This window comes from Apis laboriosa, unplaced genomic scaffold, assembly GCF_014066325.1.
Source record: "Apis laboriosa isolate Shangri-la unplaced genomic scaffold, ASM1406632v1 scaffold49_cov149, whole genome shotgun sequence".
NCBI lineage: Eukaryota > Metazoa > Arthropoda > Insecta > Hymenoptera > Apidae > Apis > Apis laboriosa.
Genome location: NW_025223500.1, coordinates 2,456,665 through 2,481,243, shown reverse-complemented (window position 1 = coordinate 2,481,243; position 24,579 = coordinate 2,456,665). Strand labels below are relative to the sequence as shown.

Genomic DNA, 24,579 nt, shown 5'->3' with positions numbered 1-24,579 from the left:
TATAAAGTATTGTTGCAGTATTGTTATATATTTTATGTAATCTTTATTATCTTTCATTTATATATCTTATAGCAACATAAAAATGAGTGTAAATATACTTTCTACATTTTTAATTTTTTGTCTTAGTTATATTATAAATCAATAAAATAAATATAGTTAAAATTTTTTATATTATGTAAAATGTAAATTTAAAACATTCTTTTTTATTTAACAATATTTTATATATTTTATTCATATAAATGTATATCTTATATTCATATATATTGTTAATAATTAAAAATTGCAAATACTATAATATATATTTTTCATTATTTAATATAATAAATAAATACGAATATCATTATAATTAATATCCATTATATTTGTAAATAATCTATAAGTAATCTTAAAATGTATAAGTAATTTATATAAGCAATTTTATATAATATATAATTGTATATAATGTATTATAATAAAAGTTTGTAAATTGTTTGTACACAGTTTAAGAGCAAGTTTAAATTTTTAGCGCGTTTTCTTATCCTTCGTTGTCGCTATAATCACAAACTGCAAATGGCTACGGATGCGATTCATGTAGTCTCAGAAATGCGATATCAAGCAAAATCTTATTTTACATGCAAAACAGCAATGTTCATGATGATAGTGCAACAGTGATCATTGTCACGTGTGTATTTCTTTGAAAACAAAGTCATTCGCGATTTTCATAAGGTCGCGCAATTGAGTTTTCCGCGGGAAAATAATGTCTGGATATCGAAGAGTGAATTATTACGAACTGTGTAGATTGTGTACTAGCAACGAAGGAACCAAAATGAACATCTTCCGGGAAGAAGGTCGTAGACGACAACTTCAAACAAAGATTCAAACATGTTTGCCTATACAGGTAAGACTAGATATCTTTTTTTCGATTGAAAAAGATCTTGAAAAACTTATATTATAAAATAGATTTGTGGATATTTTTAGTTATGCTAATTCTTTATTTAATAATATAATATAATTAAGCAATTGATTTATATCGATAAATTGTATTTAATTGATATTTTAAGGTTTTAGAAGAGGATTCTTTGCCAAAAATTGTTTGTCACGAATGTGTAAAGAAATTAGAAAACTTTATTGAATTTAGAGAAACAGTTGTAAGTGCAGAGGGTATGTTAGAATCATATTTTACTTCACTACGATTCTCTGAAGATTTTCTAAAGGAAGGTAAGGTTTATGTGAAAAATACAGAAAAGGATAGACCTGTAACACCTGAAAATGAAGTATTAAAGTCAATTGAAAAAGTAGCACCAACAACAGGAAATCAAATAATTAACAATGATCAACAAATACAACAACCTGTTGTTGTTAGTAATATAAATACTTCAAATATTCAAATTATTAGTGGAGTTCAAGCAAGAGTTCAACAATATAAATGTGCCATGCAGGTTTGTTACAACAATAATAATATTGATAATAAATATCATAAATTATCAATATTATTTTTTATTTACATTGTTATTAAAGTTTAATTTTTTATTTATTATATTAATATATTTTTATGTAATAAAATTTATTTTATATCAGAATTTTTTTGAAATATAATCATTTTCTTATAAAAAAATTATTACTTTTATTACTATATTATTACTTTTTCTATTATTTAAACAAATTATATAAAAACAAAATTTAATATAAAATCTATTATATAAAAACAATTTTTTATTTTATACAAACAAAAAATTTACTTAATTATTATATATATATATTCCAGATGCAACCAGGAGGTATGGCAGCTGCTGTTGTAGAAGCAACAGCAGAAACACATTATAGTTATCAACAACAGACTTCACAGCAAGTATCTCCGCAACAATCAAATGAACCACAAAATCAAATTAATGATCAACAAAGTTCTACATCGCAAATTCAACAAGTGCAAAATCAAATTCAAAATCATGGCCAAATAAATCAACAAATGCAATCACAAAGACAAATTTCTCAACAAATTTCTCAACCACAAAATCAAACACAAGTTGGTCAACAACAGCAGCAACAAAATCAGTCACAAATAACACAACAGATTCAACAATTACAAAGACAGCAAAGAGAGTTTGAAAAACATAGACAACTTCAACAAATTGAAAAACAAGTACAAATTGCTACACAACAAGAATTTCCTATTAAGCAGGAGCCTCAAGCACAAATAGTGCATCAAAATAATAATATAATTTTAAAATCAGAACCTGATGCTAAACAAAATCAACAAATCATTCAGAAAGTACAATCTGAAACTCCAAAAGATGAAAGTGGTACTCAAAATGTACAAAGTTATACTGTACAAGCCACACCAGAAGTATTTTTAAATTTAGGATTTAAAGAAGCACCTTTAGTTACACAAACTGTTCGAGAAGAGACAAAAGAATTTAAGTCGGAAGATACAATATCTCGCAACTCAATCGGGCAAATCTCCGAATTTCTAAGAATAAAACCAGGACCTGAACCAACATCTCTAATTACTGTCAATCCTCAAGTTATTTCACAAAATCATAGAAATACTACTTGTAAAGAATGTGGCAAAATTTTTTCTTCCATAAATCAATTAAATGGTCATAATTGCTCTGTTCAAAATCTTTTAAATGAAACATCTGATAATAGTAATAATAAAGAAGATTCTTTACAAAATAATAGCAATTCATTTAGTTGTGATGTTTGTGGTAAACCATTTAAACGGAAAGAACATCTTTATCAACATAGAAAACTACATACTGGTGAACGTCCCTATGTGTGTACTACGTGTTCAAAAGCATTTAGTCGCAAAGAACATTTAGTTAGGCATTCTGTATCTCATACAGGTGAAAAGATGCATCAGTGTGAAATGTGTGGTAAAAATTTTTCTCGAAAAGACAATCTTCACAAACATCGTAAAACGCATGGTGTATCGGGTCCGTATATTTGTGAAACTTGTGGAAAATCATTTGTAGTAAAACATTACTATTTAATGCATTTAACAACTCATGCTTCAACTATTGGAGATGGTGTAAATTGTCAGGATCCTTTACCATATAAATGTGATATTTGTCACAAAGCATTTTCTGTAAAACAATATCTTACAACTCATAAACTTAGGCACAGATCAAAGAATAATAATTCTTCTCATAATACTGTAAATGGTCAGCAACAACAACAACAAACACAACAATCTAATACAAATAATATAAACATAGTAACAAGTAATGTTAATAATTCTGGGAACTTAAATAATAGCAATGGACAGTCTAATAATGGATCAACGGTTGAAATGCAAAGTGTTATTGAAAGAAATGAACAACCAAATGGTTCATTTAATAATCAATATCATAATAATATACAAGAGTTTCAATGAGATAAGGGGAAGCGTGTCTATTATGTTCTCTTGCCAAATGGTAACAATCACAAAATTGTTGTTATGTGAGCAAGAGAAATTTTATGACACGCTAAAATATTTTCTTAAACTATGCCTTCTGTTATTCAAGAAGGAAATTTTTTGTACTTTAATAAGACAAAAAAAATGAATTTTTAAATATTATTATTTTAAATAAATTAAAAGTTAAATAACTTATCATTTATATTCTATCAATATTCTATCAATCAGAAAGTAGAATCTTCAGTGGCTTATGAGCTTAACTTGAAATTATACACTATGTATATATTTTGCCAGTAAAATATTACAAGTATGAAATGCATGCTGTTTTATATGAATGCACACTGTTATTTAATATTCAAACAGATTGTGTGCTACAAAATTTAAGTGTGTATGAATAGTCATAAGGTTGTTCCAATACCTGATTAGAAATATATTTTCATTAAGTTAAAATGAAATCAATATATAATCAGTATGAATTATCAATTATTTTAATTGCTTATATAAATAAAATTAAAATAATATACTAGAAATAATCATATTCTTTTATAAATTTCATTAATATATAATATTTTTGTTACCTTTATTAATTATTGATATTGATATTGATATAATCAATATTTAAATTATATTTTTTATGAACAATGAAAATGATATTAAGATATTAATCTTCAAATAATGAAATTCTGATAGCGATGCGGCAGATCGATGCAAAATCAATATGATATAGCATAGAAAAGCAAAGAATTTTTTTTCTTTACTTTTAAAAGAAAAGAATTCTGATTCAAAATATATACATATAATAATGTTTATTATTAACATTAAAAAACAAAAGTTTTGTTTGTGATGCATCAGATCTGAATTTGATGCTTTAATTTTTCTTTATAATATAATTTGAGACAACCAATAATTCTGATTAATTTATTGAAAAAAATAATTTATTGAAAAAATATTGAATTTCAATATTATTTATTTACAATTATAACACTTTAAAATAAGAAATAAAGTATGAATATTGTTGTGTTAAAATAATCCTGCATCTGTCATGCAAGAATTAATGGTTGTTTTATATTTTATTTTGTGCAATATTTTTTATAATTATATATATTAGATATATAGTTATCAAAAGTAGATAAATTTGTTTTTTATTTTCTTTTTTTTTTCTTTTTTTGAGCAGTGATTGCAACAATCTATGACCATTTTGCAAATTATTTTAGAATTATATGATTTATATGTAAATTAGAATACAAAACAAAATCTAAGACCAAAGAAATTTATATTATATATAAATTGGTAATAGTAAGATAACAACATCAGGTGCAATCTAATCAGATTAGCTCCAATATAATTAAGATTTCAGTTAAGTGTACTTACAATATACATATGTGTATATTGTATAGCACTAGAGTACAACGATCTCAAAATCGTTATTTTCTAACAAATAAAAGCGTGCCATACAATGAATTTTTGAAAATAAGTATATGAGAAATTATAATTATCTAAATTTCTTGCTAAATTTTCAGCATATATTGACCAAAATCAAGAAGAATTAAAAGAATTTATATTTCTTAAGCCACATTACTTCTATTGCATCTGTATATAATTAGCATTATCATTTAATTTATATGGCTTTTTTTTAATTTCACTTTCAAAATCAAAAACAGGGGGCAAGTATAACTTAATATAACAATATAACAAAAATATATTCTCAGTATATATATATTAAATTTTGTATTTTTGCACAATAATAAGTATATTACCAAAAATTTATAATTTATTCCAAATTTTGTTTGATATTTAATTTATCTGCATCTTTTTCATTATATCTTATGTAACAAGTTAATAAAAAATTTAAATTGCACAATTTTATATCATATTTTTTACAAAATTAATGCATCATTAAAATAAACATGAACATGAAATTTTCAATTAAATTTGAGCGCAGGATTTTTATTACAAACATATATTAATAAGATTTTGTTGTTGCATAACAAATGTCTTAAAATGTAAATGAATATTCCACAGTACAAAAAATTTATTTTACTGGTTAGATTTTATTTTATTATAAAGTCTTGTATATATATATATATATATATACAAGACTTTATAATATATATATATATATATATATATATATATTATATTATGATATATATATATATCAAAACAGAAGTAATGAGTTTAAGACTGTGTTTCTATATCAGTTAGCATTAGATGTACATTTGAAATATAGATTTATAGAAATGACATTGTATATAACATGGTCCAGTGAATAAGACAAAAAACTGTTAGCACTGTTCCTAAGGAAATGGTATTCTCAGCAAAGCAGAAAATACCTCTATTCATATTAAAGTATTGTAAAATAGATATAATCCAAAGATATAATGCTTTTATTAATTGCATACTTTGTGCCTAATCATAAAAATCATTTATTTCATGAGAAAATAGCTAACAAATAATTCTTTGATTTTAAATAGCCCCCTGCTATATGCAATTTGCAAATAAAATGACATTAATTATTTAGATATGATTATTTTTGAAATTTATATTGTTAATTTTTATATTTTACATTGTATATATTTTCCAACTAATATTATATTTAAATATATTATAATATTCTAAAAATAGTAAAATAAGATTTATTTTAATCCCACATATAGAATAATTTTAATTTTGTTTATTGAGTTTATAAATTTTAACTGAATCGAATTATATATTTTCAGAGTTAGAAAAATGTTTTATAATATTTAATAAGTTTCCTTTTCTTCCTTTCCTTCCGTGATATGATTTTTTTCACAAATGTATTGATGTTAAAAAATATAATTTTTCTTTTTTAAATGAAATTTAACAATTTTTTTACTTGAATTCATTTTGCGTAAAAAAATATTTCAAATATTGGGAAATTTTGTTATTAAACGAATTTAATTTTGTTTATTGAATGAATTCGAGAATGAATTTTTATTTCATTTTTATTGAATAACCATTTACAAATATAAAAATAATATTTTTTTAAATTTATAAATTGAAATATTTAATAGCTAATATGTTTTAATATGTACGTACACAATATGATCTTCAATATGAATTTAATGTTTCATTAATTTTTTATATATAGATAACAAAAAATCGACTTAAAAAAAATACTTTTTATTAAATAATTCTTTAAACAATTAAATTTTGAAATTTATTATTTACAATAATAATAATAAATTTTTAAATATTATATATATATTCTAACAATAATTTAAAAAGAATAGTTTAAAAATTATAAAATATATTTTAAAAAAAGAAATAAATCTAAAAAAAATTAATTTGATATTTATATTGTTCTCGCTTCGTTTCCATTCATAATTAATTTGAGATTTTGAAAACATTTGAAATCGTATTAAATGTTTTCTAAAACTATTCTTTACATATATGACTTATTAATAAAATTTAAATTATATATTTTTACATTTCTTTATACATTTTTTATAAATTTATTTCTATTAAAAATAATTTTCATATATCTAAAAGACATTATTATGATAAACTAAAGTCAAGTTTGTAAGAAGTTTAGTTTGACGAGGAAAGTATATGCAATCATCATTTTGTGTATATATTTTCAATAAATAAAATAAATTAAATACATTATGTTAAGATATTTAATTTTTAAATTAATATTTGTTTAAATATAATTCTCTTTATTTGATATTGTAGGTAATAATCAGGTAAGTGTCAATAATATAATGATACTATTTGAAACATAAGGTTATGTTATTACTTGTTGATTTTTGAAAATATGAGAATTCTTATAATTTATTTAAATAAAAGATATTTCATTTAATTAGATAAAAATTTTGAAATATAAATTGTTATATATGTATTATGTTGCCAATATTCAATAAATGTTTAAATTTTATTAAGCATCAATTTTTTGTTTAGATTGTGATGATTTCTAAATGTTTTTGATATAAAAGAAATTTTTTTCATAATATATATAAATTGTATAATTTACAATTTACTTTTATTTCTTGCAAATAAGACTAAATATTATTGTAATATAATTTTTTTTTTAAAATTATAATTTTTTTTTTATAAATAATTCTTTTAAATATATTAGAATATCTACTTTTATTTATAAAATATATAAAAATTTATATAGGATCATTGATCATAGTGGCATATGGTTGGCAGAAATTTTATCACTATTTCTGGGTTTCAGCCAAAGAAACAGAGCTTATTCAGCAGTCAGAATTAGACTGTTTTGTGAACAAAACTTTCTTTGTGTTTTTATGTCAATTTCAATTTGAAAACAGAAAACACTTTCAGTTTTCTAAAATTATTAAAACAAAATGCAAAAAGAATTAAAACCATTAGAAGAACAAGTGTTCTCGATACCTAATCGTTTAATTTGTTTTATGTATATATAATTATTTATATTTATAAACTTAATTTTTAATCAAACTCTTACTCAGATTGATTTTTTGGATTAAATGATGACTATGCAAAATTAATAATAAGAAATTTTTATTTATATAATATACAAAATAACTTTTAAAATTTTGAAATTTTAATTGTATTTCATTGTATTTCAATTTAAGATATAAAAATATTTTATTTTAATTTTCTATTTTGTATAGGTGTAAAAAAAAAATGAAAATGAAACGCAGTAGATCTTTATCTCCTAAAGCTTCAAGTAGTGAGGATGATATGAAACGTATTAAATTTGAAGAAAATGAGAAGACAAATAATATAATTATTCATCCACATATATTAGACTTCTCAGATGATGTTTTGTTAAATATATTTAAATATTTGAATCCTAAAGACCTTATGGCAATAAATTTGTAAGTTTTAAAAAAAACTTTATACATATAATTACATTAATATTTTATAAATTTAAGATTATATATAAAATATATATAATATGTTATTAATATATTAATACATTATAATATATATTAAAATATATATAAATAATTTTTTCATTATTTTTATTATTTTTTTCAGATCTTGTCAACGATTAGGCCAAATAGCACAAGATAAAACTTTATGGAGAAGGGTAGATTTTCGAGAAACACCTATGTTATTAAATGACTTAAAAGAATATATAAAATTTCTTCAACCTATAACAACAAGTCTTGCTATGCGTGGTGATTTATATTGTGAACATGACACAGAACTTAGTCCTTGCTTTTTTAATTCAATTAAGACTATATGCACTCAATTGAAAGAATTGATTATTGAGGAATATTGCATTAATGGAGACAAGGTAAATTTAAATATTTAATTATTTTTAGATAAAAGATTTAAAAAATCCTTTTAAATAAATGTATCTCTATTTACAGATTCAAATAACAGATTTTCCAAGTACAATAGAAAAACTTTCACTAGAAGGTTGCAAAATGGGATATTTGCGTAGTAATAAATCATATTTTTTCAAAATGAATTTCCATATGCCTAATTTAACAGTAAGAATCTCATTTTTCAGTTGCATGTATTTTCACTTTTCTTTTAGTATATACATATATATTTGATTAGTTTTGTTGTACCACTTTTTTATATTTTATTATAAATAAATAACTGTAAGTTACAGAACAACTGCTTACACTAATTGCAAATTGAGAAGTTCTTTCACTTAATAATTATTTGGTAGGTTCATTTTTAAATAACTCACTTTCTTCCAAATTTGTGACAAATATTAATGTTTTAATAATATAAAAACAAGAACCAATTAAATATAATTTCATTTATTATTTCTTTTGTTCTTTTTATTATTATTTTTTATTTTATTTTATTTGAATTTTTACTAATATATACATATTTATAAATAATATTTAGTGATTTATAATATCTATATATTTTTCAGTGTTTAATTCTAAGTAATTGTCAATGGTTTACTCCACATTCATTATTGGTTATTAGTAAAATGCCAAAATTAAAAGAATTAAGGCTAAATTCTTGTCACCGTTTAGGTGAATGTGTAGCATATACTAGTTTAGCTACAAGATTTGGATTTAAAACATTAGAAGTAAACAACCTTTTTCTTAATGTTTTCATTTAATAAATTAATAATTCAAGTAATTAAATAATTATATATTTCAGATTCTTGATTTACGAGATACTGCACTTGGTGATAGTGAAGTTGGATGTTTTAGTTGTACTAAAACTTTGACACATCTTTATTTAGAATGTCCTTCCAGTTTACGAAATGCAGAATCACCTGATTCAGAACCTCGACCTTTACAACGTGAAGTTTTAAATCAACTTCCTGTATATGAAGATGGAAATCTTGCACAAGTATAATAATAATATGCAAAAATTATAAAATTAATTTAACATTTACAAAATGCTAATATATTCGTAACATATCTTTGGAAGATCGATTCTAAAACCAAAACAAATAAAAGATAACGTACAAAAATATTGGCTGAAACTTATCTATTAAATGATTGAAATTGTTGTTAGATAAAATTGTGTTAAATGAGACAAAAATAATGTAACATAGTTATATCTTACTTTGTCTCTTTTCTAATTTAAATTTTTTATGATTTAATAAAGAAATAAATCTTAATCAACATTTTTGTATATCAATTTTTATATTTTCAAATATTTCACGAATATATTAACATTTATATTTGCAATCTTATTTTATAATTTTTATTTTACTCATTTTTTTCTTGTTCTTTTCTTTATTTATATAGTTTCTTGTCGAAGATGGATTTCGTTGGGAAAATTATATGTTTGGACGTTGTTTAATAACAGACAGAGCAATCTGTGCTCTTGGAAGTGATACATGTGACCGTATAATCAATAATTCTGCAGAAGAAGTTATAGTTGTAGAAGGAGATAAACGAATATTTAATAATCCTCATTTAAAAACATTAGTTGTTAGGTATTATTATATTATTATATTAGATATTATTAAATGCTGCAATTTCTAATTCATAAAATAAATATAAAAAATTTTTTACATGTTTCAGAAATTATCCACATGTTACAAATTCAAGTCTTGTTCACTTGGCTTTAAATGCATCGAATCTCGAACACCTTGATGTAAGTGGCACATCTGTTACAAGACAAGGTGTTGAAACTTTTAAATCACAAAGACCGAATGTTAAAATAATTACTTCTTTTGATGAAACATAGTTATAACAGATATCAAACGTGTAAATTTAACATAATTAAGAGATTTAAATATATGTTTAATACACGTTTAAACATCAGCAATTAAACATAAGCATTTGAAAAAGCTTTCAGAATTATTCTGAAATTATCAATGACTCGAAATTTTATTGTTAAATAAATTTATTTTTCGCAAAAAATAAATAGAACAAATTAAGAATTAGAAATAATTTTTTTTACTTTTATTAAATAATAAATAAATTATAATGCGGAATATAGAATAGTATTTAAAGTTTATATTCTAATTTTATAACTTCCATGTGTTCAATATATTTATTCACATGTATTACAGTTCCATTATATTGTATATAAATATTTGTGTGCAATTTGATCATATTAATTTTATGTCAATAATATTTAATATAACTAATCGGATTTGTAAATGATAATGAAATTTCATTATCAAATGAAGATACTATTATATACGAATGAAATATTTTAAATATATTATTTGATAGTGGGGAAATGGGTAGAAGACAGAGAAAAGAAGAAGGAAAAAAAGGGAAGAAATTAAATATATTATGAATAATAATATTAAAAAAATATGTTTTTATTTCTTTATTAAATCTTTTTAACTTCATAAATTAAATCTATTGAATAAAAATTATATGTTTAAAATATTTAAAAATATTTTGAAAAAATGATTTATTATGAATTATTTATTAGAAAAAAAGAGAAATAAATGAAAAATAAAAAAATATCAATAAGTAATAGTAATATTTAAAAAAAATTATTAATTAAGAAATTTTCATATGTACATGTGTACAAATCAATTCTAAAAAAAAAAACACAGATTTTAAATATAAAATCAAATTTTATATTAATCATCATTTATAAAACATATATATTTTATTTTATATTTGAAATTATATGAACATTCATATATGAAAAACTGTATCACTGATTTTTATATTATAAAACATTATTCCATTTTTTTGTTATATTGTTAATATCATTGCATATAATAAAACTTATATTTCATCAAATTAGAAAATTATTTTATTTATTGAAATATAGAAATTAATTGAATAATATAAAATAAATATAAAAATTAATTAATATAAAATTAATTAAAATATCATTTTTCATATATTTTAATATATTTATGGAACATTTTTGGAATGTTGATTAAAGATCAAAATAAATGCAAAAATTGATACAAAAATATTGATTGAAACTTATTTAAGATACAAACAACTTAAATTTACATTAAAATGAATCGAAACGGAAATAGAGTAAGAGATGTTGTAATGGAAATAAAGCATTCTGTTTCTGATTTATTTCATTTAACTTAAATAATAAATAAGTTTAATAAATAAGTTTTAATATCTTTATATCAATGTTTATGTTCATTTTAACATTTAAAATAAATTCTTCAAAAATGTTTCTCAAATATATTAACGCCCTATATATTAAAAAAAAAAAAAATAAAAGAAAAATTTATATCTTCAATTGTTCAGAAATGAATATTAATTACAGTTTGTATATGTATCTAATATAAATAACATATTATATTATATTTGAATTAAAAAATGATTTCGAAATATTTATTACAGATGCAAAACAATATTATATATAAATATATCAAAAGAGTATGTTGCATAATTTTTCTAAGTCATTTATTGAAAGCATTAAAGATAATATTATTTATTATTTAAATTTACTTTTAAGGGACTTGTTTATATTTCAAATAAACATTATAAAATACATAAAGATTATAAAAACATTTTTAGACAGACATCTAATGTTTTAAATACATATATAAATACAGAAAATTCAGTAGAATCTTGTTACATGAATAATGGTCTGCGCCTTATATGTGAATATAGAAATTCTTTTACTACCACCATAGGATGTTTTGTACCAGCTGGTGCAATGTATGAAATGCCAGAAGAACGTGGTAGCGTTCTATTTTTAGAACATTTACTTTTCAAAGTAAGAAAAAAATATAACAAAACATGTAACATATACGTGATAAACAGAAATGGATATTTTTTTATTTAGTTAATATAAGAATTTATAGAGAATTTATTAAAATTAATATTATAAATATTTATATCCAATATAGAGAACAAAAAATAAAAATAAGGAACAATTGGAAAATATATTACAAGAAATTGGTGGAAAAGTTACAGCTATTGCTATGCGAGACATATTTATTTTTTATGGAACAGTACTTTCATGTAAAGTAGATAAACTCATTCAATTATTTGCAGATATAATTTTGAATGGAGAAATATGTGAGTTGAAAATTTTTTTTATATTTATCTATGAACTTTTTTTCTTATAATAATATATTTTTTTATTTTGATAGGTGATAAAGATGTTATACAAGAAAAGAATATAATTTTACATGAACTTTATCAAATAGAATCAGATAGAGAAAAAGTTGTGATGGATTATTTACCAAGTATTGCATATCAGGGTACTGCTCTTGGTAATAGTGTATATCCTGAAACTGATATAATAAAGTAAATAAAATTCAAAAATAATAAAATTTATAAAAATTATTTAATAAATATTATATGCATATTTATTAATTATAATATGAAATTTTTAGAAAATTTTGTACAAAAAATTTGATTGAATTTCGTAATCGATTATTTCAAATATGTTGCATGACAATGATTAGCACTGGATCCATTAACTTAAAAGAATTGCAAGAAATTGTTTGTAAACATTTTAAATGTGATGTTGAAGATTATAAATCAATATTTGGAGTTTTTAACAAAATGCAATCTTATAGAGAATCACTTGAATACCGATTCTCAGGTAAAAAAAATTTTAAATTATACTCCAATATTCTTCTTTATTATATTTTATATATAATATATATAAATATGTCTATAATCAAGCTGCTGAATTACGATTGAGAGATGACGATAATGAATTAGGATATGTAGCAATAGGACTTGAAGGATCAAGTTATAAACAACGTGAAGATCATATTGCACTTACTGTAGCTAAAGAAATTATAGGTTCTTGGGACAAGACATGTAGTAAGCAAAAATCTTATATTTAGAAATATTATTTAATACAAACTATGAAATGTCCATAATACTTATCTTTAGGCGGAAGGAATAATAATGCACCATATATTGCACACTTAGCATTCAATACAGATTTGTGTTACATGTACAAATCCTTTTTTCATAATTGGGCACAGACTACTAGTATTTGGGGCTGTTATTTCGTTTGTGACAAATTATGTCTTTTGGTATATTTTAAATATTTTAAGAAAATTCAATCTTAACAATCATTATATTTGAAACATTTATATAGGATATGATTCGTGCATTACAAAAAGAGTGGATGAAATTATGTACAACAATAACTGAAAAAGAAGTCTGTCGAGCTGTTAATCAATGTGTTACAAATAATTTGACAATACTGGATGATCCAACAAATCGTTTTTTTGATATTGTTGAAAATGTTTTTAGATATGGATGTTATGAACCTATTGAACAAAGAATTGCAGAATATGAGGTAAATTTTTTTTATGTTAAAAAATTTATTTTTTTATTAAAATAATAATTTTACATTACAGAAAATAACAGTAGATAAAATAAGAGAAGTTTCTGAAAAATACATTTATGATCAAAGTCCAGTTGTTATAGCACTTGGTCGTATTGAAAATTTTCCAGATTATCCTATTATAAGAAATGGATTATATTTATTACGATATTAAAGATAATTATAAAAAAATTTAAATAATAAAACAATACTAGGTTTTCTTTTAATATTTATATAAATAACTTAAAAATTAATAAATAAGTAAAAATGAGTTAAATAAGTTATAATAAGAAGATTTTTCATTTCCATAATAAATATAAAATTAAAATAAAGTTTCAAGTATACTAAATTAAAAATTATATCTGTTAATTTAAAATAAAATCAAAATTTTAAATTGAAGTTCAAAATATATTTATCATTAAAATTACAAGATTATATTAAAATTTAAAAGTTCTAAAGATAGATTAAAATAATGAATTCGGTTAAAATCAAGAATTTGTATAGAAATTTATAATTTAAAATAAAAACATAAATAATGATCAACAATAAGAAAATTTAAAAATTTATTATATTATACTAACGTATAAATAATATTTAATAAAACAAAAAAATATAAAAATTTTTTTCTATTTTATATATTTAAATTCTCAAATGTGACATCATTCTTTATATAATTTATTATACTAAATAATTTATTATACTAAAAACATAAAAAATAAATAATTGATTGAAAAATACATAGCAATTATAATTATTTATAATGTTATTATTTTTCTTTTATAATAAAAGTTATGCGTAATTCATGATCATATAGCTTTCTATAATTAGAATATGAACATTGACATTGCTCAAACACATTCTAAAATACCGTTTCAAAAATTACAAATCGATGATATGTAACTCGCTAAAAATTTTGATGAATTCATTAATTTGATTATTTAAATTATTTAAATTGTTAAAAATTATAAATATAAAAATCATTCATTTAAAATAATAGTTAAATATATCGTAAAAACAAATGATTTCAACATCAAATAAATTTTAAATAAGTAATTGAATAAAAAATTTAACAAAATAATACTAATGTTATGATCCAACTAGATTATCTTGATAAATCTTATTCTATGACTATAGATGACAGAGTTAAGCGTAAAATAGTATGAACGAGTATGCGCGTGATCGCGACCGTTAGAAAATTGCGCCATTTTTTAGTTATAACCAAGATTATTTTTTAAGTTGTGTAGTATTATGAAAAATATTCATGATATTTTGAAACGTAATACATGTGCAGTTTAGTGATAGTGCGAATTTTGATTTATGTGATTTGAACGAAATTCTAATTACATTTCATAAAAACGTAGTAAGAGCTTCGTATTACACGAGGCAACATTTTTACCGGGTTCTTTTAAGAAGGGCTTTTTTATATAAACAAAATGTCGGTGGATGCTTTGAGCGATTCAGAATTGCGAAGTAAATTGATGGAATATGGATATCCTGTAGGTCCCGTAACACAAACCACTAGGAAAATTCTTGTAAAAAAATTAAAAAATCTCATTGAAACTCGAGGCGGTACAGGGTCACGACATTCGTTAGCTGCCAGGTACTTTTAGTTTACGATATCCTTGCAATTTTTTAATTTAATTTTAAATTTTTGTATTTATTTCATTTTTATTTGATTTATATTATCAAATTTAAATATTATTTATAATATGAAAAATCTTCAATATTATTATTTTGCTGTTGTTTACCTTATATATCTTATATATTATTATAAAAAACTTTATTTCAATTTTTTATTTTATATTTTATTATAATTATATGCATTATTTAATAATTATTCTAATGAATTTTATAGTAAAATTGTCATTATATTTATATATTTATATATTAGGTATAGCAGTGAAGATACAGATGATGACACAAGTTCAACAATTAATAAAAAGAAAAAAGCAACAGTAAATATTAGAAGACAAACTCTAGCAAATCCTATGCCTCCACCAGCATCAGTTTTAACATCTTCTGATGTAAATATATCAAAAAGTCCAATTAAAGATAAAACAACACATTCTGAATTTAAAGACCCTATAGTACCAGATTATGATAGTTCTTCACAATTTACAACTCGTACAATAACAAAAACTACTCATAAAAAATATACAAAAACAAATAAATCAAGTGTAACTGATGGCTTGGAAACTGGTTCAGATTCAGATGTTATTGAAGAACCAATTAAAACATATTCTCCATCTAAATATTTATCTAATACAGGAAAATTTCAAGAACCTAAAATCTATGAGCATAATATTTCTGATCAAGATCAAATTCCAAAATCATATGATTCAAAACCAAAATCTATTCATATGGTGAAAGATAATAAATATAGTGAATCACTTTTTGATTCAAACATTTCTCCAATACATTCATTAAATGAAGATACATGTATAAAAGACAATACAAATCAAAGAGATCTTTTGGCAAATTATGAAACACCATTTTTATCAGAATTTACTAGGAGATTAAGTTCACGGTCATCCATTAATTTACCATCTACATCTTTATCTACATTAAAAAGTAAGATTATCTATTAAATATATAATTAATGCACAATGTATATTAATGAATTCATTTTTTATTATTTTATATATTTATCATTTAGGTCCATCACGATTTACATCAAATGTACCAGATTTAAAAGAAAAAGATTCAAATGGTCATTTTTCTTCTTTAAGATCATTATATCCATCATCTAGTTCAAGGTATGTATGTATAATTAAAAAATTCAATATAAGTTATAAAATCAATTAAAGATTTAAATTTAAATATTAATGAATAAATTAAATATTAATGAATAATAATGAAAATTATAAATAAATAATATAAAATATTTTGAAAAATATAAATGATTATACAATGTGTGTCTGTTTATGCTTTATGTACATTCTAATCTTTAAAAATTATAGATTAATTTTTACAAATATAATAACTACTAGTTAATAAAAAAGATAGGAATTTAATATTAATAAAAAATAAACAAAAATATATGTATATCAATTCACAAAGTTAAAATTTAAAATACTTTTATGAGTCATATATCTGAATATATCTGGATATATTTGAATAATGAATATTTGAATATAATTAATATCAATGAATTATATCAATGAGTACTAATATCAATAAGTATATATGCTTAATATTTTAATTTAATAATCTTTTAATTTGTAAAATGATCTTGATATATCAATTGAGATTGTATTATAGTAAATAATATCATAAATTATATTGAATTATATTTATCAATTTTGAATTTATTTATTAATTATATCATAAAATTAATATTTCCCATATAAAATGAATATCTTCCAGTTCTAGACATACAACATCATCTACTGATAGATCTCGAGAAACAGTAAACAGAATGTTTAAACAATCACCTACAAATAGGGAAGATGTACGGAATAATCACAATATGGTATCTGTAATTCTCGTAGTAGTACTTGCCTTATTTTTTGGAATTCTTGCTGTTATATACATGGGACTTGGTGGAAAAACAGAAACTTTTCCATCACTTTCAACGGGTAGGTATTCAGAATCGTAACAATTAAATAATATATATATACATATATATATATATATATATATATATATATATATATATATGTGTGTATATATATATATATATATATGTATATATATAAAGTAATATTCAAAAAATATGTGAAACATAAATTTTAAATAATAGTTTGTGGGAAAGCTTTTTAAATATACTTATAATTAACAATATTGCAATATCATAATTTTATTATAAATTACAATTTTTTAATGTATGTGAACATAAACTAATTATTAATATTTTAAAAAATAGCATATAAATTTGTGTATTGTATAAAAAATAAAATAAGATTAATACAATTCTATCAATATAGATTTCATAAGTTTATTATGAAATTTATTTGTTATTTCATAATCACAATAGAATATTAAATGTAATTTTAATAATTTATGGAATTTAATCATGTTATACAAATTTTATCTTTAAACTATATAATGTATAATCAATTTCATAATAGTTTGCTTAAGATATGTATTTTTTTTTTTAACATGTATAATAAAATAAGTATTACTGATGTATTAATTTTGATATTTTATTTCCTTTCCCATTCTAATGATTTTATCCTATTTTTTGTATGATTGTTTAATTAAATAATATAAAAAATTTTCCAAATTATTATATGCATGAAATAAATGTAAAAACTCATAGCAATTCTTATAATACATATAATAAAAATTAAAATTTAAAAAAAAAATATATATATATATATATATTGACTTGAAAAAAAATGTATATATTTATTACATATATAAATCTTTAAATAATTGTTTTTAGTCTTATATTTCAATTTGTAGATAGCAACATACCATTATGTTTTGTTGGAGATGACTATGAATTACCTGGAGTTAATTGTGTAATGAAAGAAAATGTAGATTCTGTATTACAATTGTTGAAGAAACTTCAACCTATTTTAACGAAAAAGGCTGTATCCATGATATGTGATAATTCCAGTGAAACTCCTTATTTGACTGATTCTGAGATTATGCAAATGTTTACAAGTAATAAAGTGGTATGTTGAATTAAATAAAATATTAATTATTAAATATATTTAATAATTATAATTAATAGTTAATTATATGAAATACAATTATTACACATTGTGTTATATTTATCCAAAATAATGTTATAGACAAGTTTGGAAGTAAAAGAAGATTTACAAAACGCACAATTACTTGTCATAAAAAATCCGAAATGGGGAATTTCTCTTATAGACATAAGTGATGATAATGGAAACTCCGGCAATATTTTGGATTCCTTGGTATTATAAAAAAGTTTCTTTGTTTTTTATTTTTTTTATTTTTTCTAATGTATATAAATTAAAGAAAAAGATACTCTTTTGTTATAGGAAGAATTATTTTCTACTCGTCTAAATGGGAAAGTTGGAATGGTGATAATGAATCCAGAATTGCCAATGCAATGTCTTGTTAAGAACAAACTTTTCACCATATTCTCTTCTCTTCTAATTGTGTCACTTGGTAAATTTTTGACCGACTTATTATGGGAAGAAACTTGTTGAAACTATAACTCTATAAGGTTCTATAATAACATGATAATGTTATATTTTAAAGTATTACATTTTGTTATACATATAATTTTAGTATCTTAATACTGTAATTACATCGCATTAGTAAATTTTGCTTTTTGTTGTTACAATAATTTTTGTCCTGCAATTCTCTTGTGCATATCATATTGCAAAGCTTAATATGCATTTTGTGATAACAATAGATTAAAAATATTCTATATATTTTCAAATTTTGTATATATATGTGTATGTGCATGCGCGCATACACAAAGTGTTAATATATTCGTGAAATAACTTTAGAAGGTTAATTCTAAAATATTAAAACAAAAGTTAATATATAAAAATATCGATTTTATATAATTAAGGTTTATTTATTAAATTATAAACAATTGAAATTTAGGTTAGACGAAATGAAAAGAAAATGGAATAATGTTCTGTTTCCGTCGTCGCACTATATTTCTACTTGCTTCGTCTATCATAAACTTAATAAATAAATTTTTTTTTTTTAACTGAAATTTTTATATATTAACTTTTGTGTTTGACCTCTAAAGATAGCAAATATAATAACACTATATATATATAAATTTTTGTTTTATTTAAATACAATGGAATATCTTTTAAAGATATAATGCTATAAAAAAATTGTTTAATATAAAGAAAAACATTATATAATAAAGTTTTAAACATTAATTTTATAGTAGATAGAGATATAGAGATCGTATCAAGGTCAACTTTTAGTTTTTAAATAGAATCATATAATTTTTACACTATCGATGCAGATTATTACTTTCTATAAAAAAGTTTTAAATTGTCAAAAAAATAAACTTGTCAAAAATGTCAAAAAATCATGGAATTTATAGAAATCATTTAGAAGAACTTGAAGTTTGTAAAAGTTATATAAAAGACAAAGAACATACGAAGCGATATTCTATTGTTCATGTCTTTTTTGTCTTTAATACAAACTTCAAGTTATAATCTTTATAGTCTTTAAAATTAATAAAATTTTTTAATATAAATATAAATTTTTTTGTAAAAAATAACGTATTGCATGATTTAATATATAAATAAAAATTATATTCCATTTAAAAAATTAAAGTTGACTTTTAAAAAACTTGTATTTATCTATCTATAAAAAATACTATTATATATATAATATTTATTCTTTAAAAGATATTAGATTAATTAGATAAAATATATATATATATATATAGTTAAATTTTTATATTGTATTATATTGCACTATTTTAATTTTATGTAAGATTAAATAAATAATATTGCAATATAATATTCTTAGGTCTTCTAGCAGCTATAGGAATGCAGAAATTATTTATTTGGTATATAAGATACAAGAAAAGTACCGAGAGAGAAGTTTTTAAACTTGTTAGTGATATTATTAATATGGTTGAGATGCACCATCAAAATGCGGCAATTAATTCTCCGGGCAATACACAAGAAAGCTTTCTTGCCATAAATCATATACGTGATAATCTTATATCTCCAAAAGATCGAAAAAAAATGGCTGGACTTTGGGAAAAAGCAGTGAAATTTTTGGATGAAAATGAATCTAGGTAAAAAATTTAGCAAATTATTGTAAATTCTATAATAGTTATTGATATAAATAAAAGTGTTTAATTATAGAATTCGAAGAGAAGTACAACAAGTTTCAGGGGAAGAATTTCACGTATGGCGCTGGTTGCCTAATAATAGTCTTAATAAATCTAACAGTCAAAATTTTGTTTTAAATAAAAAATCTAAAGTGTGGCAAGGTCAAGCTTTTGAAACAATGGAAGGTTCTGTTAATAGTTTGACTTGTTCACCAACACCCTGTTTAAAAATAAGGCATATGTTTGATGCAGATGTGTAAGTGTTTCAATTTATAATATTTTTTTTTAATTTTAATATAAATTTATGTATTTATATACATTACATTCATATTATGTATGAATAAATACATAAATATTTCTAGAGAATTTGAAGATGATTGGGAAACAAAAGTTCAAGATGCTATTTTAGAGAAATGTGGAGAAGGTGTTAAAATTCTTCACATTCGTGTAGATCGCGGTAGTCGAGAAGGTTGTGTTTACATGAAATGTATGTCACAAGAAGATGCAGGAAAAGCTTATAGGGCTTTACATGGATGTTGGTTTGATGGTAAGTATTTATAAAACTTTTTACTATAATTTTTCTAATATATACAGTATGTTAATATTTTTTTGAAATATTTTAAGAAAGTCGATTCTAAAAGTCAAAATGAACACAAAAGTTGGAATACAAAAATATCGATTTTTGTTCCTAAAATTTATTTATTTAATTAAATTTATTTATTAATTTAATCCTTATCATTCCTGTTTAGTGCGAAATTATTGTTTATTTTTAGTATTCAAATATAACTGACTTATCAAATATAATGAAGTTTATCTTTTTTTTTTAACGTAAATAATTGCAATCTTATTTTATGATTTCAAGAATGTTTGAAAGCAATATTTAATGAAATAAGTATGCTTGAAATCAAAGATGTTTGAAATAAACTGCTATCGGTAGTGTGAAAAATACACTTGGAGTAATAAGGATCAAATTTTTATTACATGAGAAAGCAGACTATGATAGTATATAAATACTGATGTTATTCTCTTTTTGTTTCATTTCTTCTCATCAATTACTAAATCTTAATTGATATTTTTGGATTTTTTATATCAATTTTGGATTTTATTTTGATTTTTAGAATCGACAAACATTTCATAATATTTGTAGAGTACTTCAAAAATATTGGAACATTCATAAATTGGAGATTCCTCAAATAATTTTAAGCAATATTTTTCTTTGCAAAAACTTTCATTACAATTTTATTAACAAGTTATTAATAAAAAACATCCAAGCACGAAGCGCGTAGCCTAGTCATGCCATAATAGTTTATTAATTAGCTATTTTTAATTAGCTATATACTGCTGACCAAACATGAACAAGTTCAAGCAATATATCTCGAAAAAAATGTGTTGAATATAATAAATATTTTTTTTATCAATAAAAAATTATATCAAATTATATCACAAATAATGAATAAATAAATAAATATAATATTAACATACTTTCACGAGATATGTTGCTTGGATTTATTCGTGTTCGATTGACGACATAGCTAATATTACTGTTATGATACAACTAGGATATGCGTTTCGTGATTGTCTAGTTTTTTTGTTAATAATAAAGCCGTAATGAAAATTTTTGCAAAAAAAAAAATGTTGCTTGAAATTACTTCAGGAATTTCTAGTTTATAAATGTATCAATATTTTTGAAGTATTCTGTATATATACTCTATCTGTGTGTGTATGCGCGCGCGTATGTGTGTGTGTATACATATATATATATATATAATTTCATAATATTTTTCCAGGTCATTTAGTAACTGTAAAGTACCTGAGACTAGAGAGATATTACGAGAGATTTCCAGATGCGCGTCGTTGTACAACACCATTAAAACCAAGTAACAATCAACGATTATCTATGCAAGCAGATTATTAGTAGAAATGTGGATATAAATTGACGAAATACCTCTTCGCTTGTACATATACGATTCTCAACCAGAATTTGAATTTTTTCCGCTGAAATGATTCTTTGCGGATCAGAATTCGCAAGATTTCTATTTTTTGCTCTAAAAAAGAGTAGAATTTCGTACTACTGCGCAGAAGTATAGAATTTATAAGACTTGCGACTGTGTAATAGAATTCTAAGAATCGAATGAGCAGACACTTTTTTATAAGCATTTTTGTTTTGATTATGTTGTATGACCTTTTTTAGGTACAAAAGTCGAAAAAATAAGACTCAAGATTATACTATTTATGAAACTACTGTAAAATAAGTGCAAAAATATTATCATTTTAAATGTTGCATTTTATGGACAGCTCTTAAGTAGCAATATACAAATTCATAATGCATATCCAAATTATTGTACTACATATATTTTTATTGTGCGTCAAAGAAAAATTAATTTATGACGTAACATCATATCGTGTTGATATAGGCGATAATTTTTTTATAAATTAACAAACTTTTGTATAATAGTAATATTCAGCAAAATAGTTAATTTTCTTTACATGAATAATATATATAATACTTCATTCTTGCGAATTTCGTAAAATATATAAAATATAAGTTGAATGTAAAGCAAAAAAAAAAAAAAAAAAATATTAAAAAATCAAAATATACTAACATATATAATATTAAAATAATAGAAAATGATCTGAATTTGATAATTACAGTTAATATAATAATAAATGTATATGTATATAAATTAATCAAATATATATATTATTTTTCAATAAATAATACAGGAAAATGATTTTCAATTTTTTGTATGTAAACACAGTTTATTTTATGCTTCATACTATCAATGTTTTAATACTTTCTTTTATGCACAATTTCATATATAACTGCTAATGTATATTGCTACTTAAAATAAGGAATAAATTAAATTTTTGTATTTTTTGTATCTTTCAATAATTTTTTATATCTATATATTTCTTAAAAATGAAGTTCTGATAATCAGACTTCTTCAAATTTATTTATCATTATACTTTTTCTGGATAAATAATATTAAATGTATAAATTTAATTAATTACTAATTGAAATAACTAATGAAAATATAATAGTATGAAATACTTTTGAGAATAATAATACATTACAGTACAAACACTCACTCACTCACTCACTCACTCAGTCACTCACTCACTCACTCACTCACTCACTCACACTCTCTCTCTCTTTCTCTCTCAGGTCAATAAAAATCAATATTTTTATTTGAAATATTCAATATAATTTATGTATGAACATTTCATATTTTTTTTCTAAATTACATATTACATTTTCATATGTCAAGTTTAACAATGTTTGATATAAAGGAATATATTTATGTCAATATTTTATAATGTATACAAATGATAGTAATATTAATGGACAAATTATATGTATAATTTTAATGTGATTTAAAAAAATTGATATTGAATATTGAATATTTAAACATAAAACAGCACATAGCAAATAATATCTATAAGACATCTATAGATCTAAAGTGCACAAAATTTTTGAATAATCAAGACAAATTTGAGAGCAATAGGTTTTAATTATTATAGTAATACATCTAATAATAATGACAATATGTTGATGTCAATGAACAAAAGTTGATTATAATGATTTTAAGAATATTATCTGATATTTTTATTTTATAATTTAATTCCTATATTTTCACTATAATAATATTATTATTTTTACATAGAATTTTAAAATAATATTATTTACACATATAAATTCAGTTTCATTTTTTAAAAGCTTGGCTTCTTTAAATTTTTTGTGTCAATAGAAATCTAAAATTTAATAAATGGAAAATTTTACATAATATGC

General features: G+C 21.6%; 4 protein-coding genes across 5 annotated transcripts; all 4 read left to right on the top strand.

The window, feature by feature from the left end:
• The first annotated feature begins 557 nt into the window (after nt 1–557).
• Nucleotides 558–3,894, top strand: LOC122716795 (zinc finger and SCAN domain-containing protein 2-like). The gene is made up of 3 exons (XM_043940191.1): nt 558–877; nt 1,041–1,418; nt 1,745–3,894. The coding sequence occupies exons 1-3, from the start codon at nt 737–739 to the stop codon at nt 3,350–3,352; spliced, it is 2,127 nt and encodes a 708-aa protein (XP_043796126.1). The 5' UTR covers nt 558–736; the 3' UTR covers nt 3,353–3,894.
• Nucleotides 3,895–7,019: 3,125 nt separating this feature from the next.
• On the top strand, nt 7,020–10,716 carry LOC122716829. 2 transcript variants are annotated; one of them, XM_043940266.1, is made up of 8 exons: nt 7,020–7,080; nt 7,993–8,199; nt 8,363–8,624; nt 8,701–8,823; nt 9,222–9,383; nt 9,458–9,652; nt 10,057–10,247; nt 10,336–10,716. In XM_043940266.1, exons 2-8 carry the CDS (start codon nt 8,006–8,008, stop codon nt 10,499–10,501), a joined length of 1,293 nt encoding a protein of 430 aa, XP_043796201.1. In that variant the 5' UTR covers nt 7,020–7,080; nt 7,993–8,005; the 3' UTR covers nt 10,502–10,716. The 2 variants fall into 2 exon arrangements, with proteins under 2 accessions (XP_043796201.1, XP_043796200.1); XM_043940265.1 differs by lacking the exon at nt 7,020–7,080 and adding an exon at nt 7,562–7,772.
• Nucleotides 10,717–12,320: 1,604 nt separating this feature from the next.
• Nucleotides 12,321–14,242, top strand: LOC122716845 (mitochondrial-processing peptidase subunit beta-like). Its single transcript, XM_043940294.1, has 8 exons — nt 12,321–12,472; nt 12,606–12,777; nt 12,852–13,008; nt 13,098–13,309; nt 13,393–13,536; nt 13,609–13,754; nt 13,820–14,023; nt 14,085–14,242. The coding sequence occupies exons 1-8, from the start codon at nt 12,332–12,334 to the stop codon at nt 14,223–14,225; spliced, it is 1,317 nt and encodes a 438-aa protein (XP_043796229.1). The 5' UTR covers nt 12,321–12,331; the 3' UTR covers nt 14,226–14,242.
• A 908-nt stretch (nt 14,243–15,150) lies between these two features.
• Nucleotides 15,151–23,279, top strand: LOC122716770 (inner nuclear membrane protein Man1). The gene is made up of 11 exons (XM_043940145.1): nt 15,151–15,650; nt 15,942–16,621; nt 16,707–16,806; nt 17,417–17,628; nt 18,458–18,672; nt 18,793–18,921; nt 19,009–19,138; nt 20,480–20,753; nt 20,824–21,045; nt 21,152–21,336; nt 22,577–23,279. The coding sequence occupies exons 1-11, from the start codon at nt 15,484–15,486 to the stop codon at nt 22,702–22,704; spliced, it is 2,442 nt and encodes an 813-aa protein (XP_043796080.1). The 5' UTR covers nt 15,151–15,483; the 3' UTR covers nt 22,705–23,279.
• Nucleotides 23,280–24,579: the final 1,300 nt, after the last annotated feature.